This window comes from Salvelinus namaycush, chromosome 27, assembly GCF_016432855.1.
Source record: "Salvelinus namaycush isolate Seneca chromosome 27, SaNama_1.0, whole genome shotgun sequence".
In the NCBI taxonomy this organism is placed as follows: Eukaryota; Metazoa; Chordata; class Actinopteri; order Salmoniformes; family Salmonidae; genus Salvelinus; species Salvelinus namaycush.
Window position 1 is genome coordinate 32,165,825 of NC_052333.1, and position 2,748 is coordinate 32,168,572.

At 45.3% G+C, this 2,748-nt stretch overlaps 1 protein-coding gene across 1 annotated transcript; it reads left to right on the plus strand.

Annotated features, from left to right (window-relative positions):
• The first annotated feature begins 267 nt into the window (after positions 1-267).
• On the plus strand, positions 268-1,730 carry LOC120022366 (C3a anaphylatoxin chemotactic receptor-like). The gene has a single exon (XM_038966259.1). The coding sequence runs from the start codon at positions 268-270 to the stop codon at positions 1,330-1,332; it is 1,065 nt and encodes a 354-aa protein (XP_038822187.1). The 3' UTR covers positions 1,333-1,730.
• The last annotated feature ends 1,018 nt before the right edge of the window (positions 1,731-2,748 follow it).

The window sequence follows — 2,748 nt, forward strand, 5'->3', positions numbered from 1 at the left end:
TTACATCATGCCCGGTACACAACATCCCATCTGAAGATTCAGAATACTTCCTAAAGTCAAGAATTTATAGAGTTTTGTCCATTTGTGACTATGAGTCCTCTTCCTGATAATAATAACTGACTGCCTATTGGCTGTGACAAAGTGTTATACCATTAGAGGAAACAGTGTTACACAATATGACTCATCTAGAGGAAAGCCATTAAGTATACTGTAGACTAGAAGGAAGTCATTCTGTGTATTCAAACTATTGTCGCCCTTTTTTACAGAATGACACCAAACGCCACCCTTCCGTTCGTCCTCGTCACCTCAGCCGCCCGAAATGACAAAGCCAAGGTGGTGGACATCGAGGCCATCATGAACAACTTAATCATTGTCCTTTACACGCTGACCATTGTATTGGGCACCACGGGCAACTCTGTAGTCATCTGGGTGGCAGGCTTCAAGCTCAAGCCCACCGTCACCAATGTGTGGCTGGTCAACCTGGCTGTGGCCGACCTCATCTTCTGCTTGAGCCGTGTGCTCTCGCTGACCAAGAAGCTCTTCTTCGACTACTGGCCGTTCGGCATCTTCTTATGCAAGTTCAACGGCTTCTTCAAGTATGCCAACATGTTCTGCAGTGTGTTCCTGCTCGCTGTCATCAGCATGGACCGGACGCTCTGCATCTGGCACCCCGTCTTTACCAAACGGCGTAGGACGATCTGCGCCGCCCGCCTGGTGAGCGCCTGCGTGTGGGCTGTGGCGGCCATTTTGAGCGCCCCCTACTTCACCTACCGCCAGGTTTACCTCGGCAAGAACAACCTGAGCAGGTGCTCGCTAGATGTCAAGGAGTCAACGAAAGGTGATAACAGCGCTAACCTAGCTCTCTACCTAATGCGCTTCCTATGCGGTTTCCTGCTTCCTTTCCTCATCATCCTCTGCTGCTACATCCTAGCAGGGTTAGGCATCCGACGCACCCGCCTGTTGGGCAAGTCACGTCCCCTCCGTATCTTGGCATCGCTGGTCTGTGCCTTTTTCCTGTGCTGGGCGCCCTACCACTGTCTCCTACTGGTCAAGATGGTGAACAGCAACAGTAAGGTGGTGAAGGTGGGGCTGACAGTGGCCACAGGCTTTGCCTACTTCAACAGTTGTGTGAACCCGCTGCTGTACTTCTGTATGGGGTTGGACATGAGAGGGTCGAGGTTCAGGCAGAGCTTAGCGGGGGTGTACCGCAGAGCACTAGCCGATGACAGAGATGGTCGCTCCACGCAGTCTAACGAGCGCACAGTGGATGATAGCTCTGGCTCTGCATCACGACTTGCAATGGTGAATGTGGCCAACGTCAGTCTCAATTGAATGTGGCCAAAGTCTCAGGGAAGTCACATTTGGTATGAGGAGAAGTTTCTGTCCTTAATAGTTCACAGGCTAGTTATTCTTGAATAGCTGAAAAGCTTGTGTAGACAAACATTTTTCATATTTTTTATCAGTTGAGATACATATAGACATAGGGTAACTGTGAATTTATGTAAATGCCTCAGGAAATAATTATCACACTTTCGAAGTGTTATGTGATGAAAATCACAGAAAGAAAGTGGAACTGTGTCTAGAAAATAACATATCAGGAGGAAGTGGTACTTCTGGGGAAAGTCATAGATGATAAGTTTTATATGTGTTTGGAAAACATGGAAAAGTGGAAATACAAGGATATCTATTTTTCATCTCATGAGACAAGATTGTAATTGGAAATGACAAATTGGGGCGAAAATGGGGCGTAAAATGCCCTGGCAAATATTCTTACACTACAACATTATCCCAATTTGATATGTTGCTTAAGGGACAGCTCACAATTTACTGGGGGGGGCTTGGGTGTTCCAAAATAGGGGAGGGTTGTGTGTTTTTTTATTGGGCACTGGTTTTACTAGATAATTTCTTCCATCCTAGCCAAATTTCCTCATCTGCTTGCATGCACCTCCTCTATATCAAGATGTATTGGTGCTTCCCTAAATGCACATGCTTTTCCGTGTGCTAACTTTTACTATACCACAGGTCAGTATAGTCTACCAGTCTATCCAGCACTCATAGTGACAATAGTGGTAGGTGGATAATTTGTCCAGATCTGCAATAGGCTAACTAACAATCACACCACACATAAAACCATTCAAAGCTGCACCTCATTCACTCTCATTGATGATTCAAAGGGGGGAAATAAAGAGTTGAGAGAAAATAGAAAGAAAGGTAGAGGGGAGTCAGAAGAAGAGGATGTGATCTGGACAACTTGACTTGAAGAAGCGTGGTGGTCGCTTGTTTCTCTTTTAGTCACCACATTGCTCCTCCTAGTCAGACTGTCTCTATCATGTCTCAGTCATATGACTGGTCTCTACTTCAAACTAACTGTATCAGAGGTGAACACAGAGGCCTAGCTTAATTAAGCTCTGTGGTTGCCAGATCAGATAAAACCGTGTAGTCATGTTTCCACTTAATATGCAATGTCAGACACCACACTCACAGCGGAAGAGGAATTAAAACCACAATTCAATTCACTTTATGACTCTCTCGCTCCCGTCTTCCATGTCTCTCTTTCTCTCTCTCTCTCTTCTTCTCCTCTCTCTGATTATATTTTTCAGAAAGAAAAAGTATGAAAGAGACAATTCAGCTGACATCTATTTATCTTTCGATAAATATTCTCAATGGGAATCAAAACTGTTTTCCTGTATTGTCTGAAACTGTGTAGCTAGCGGTGTCATACATGAAAGGCCTAAACGTCCAGGATGC

What these genes read in the sequence shown, in the direction of transcription:
- LOC120022366 (XM_038966259.1), top strand. Translation starts at nt 268, where the DNA reads ATGACACCAAACGCCACCCTTCCGTTCGTCCTCGTCACCTCAGCCGCC.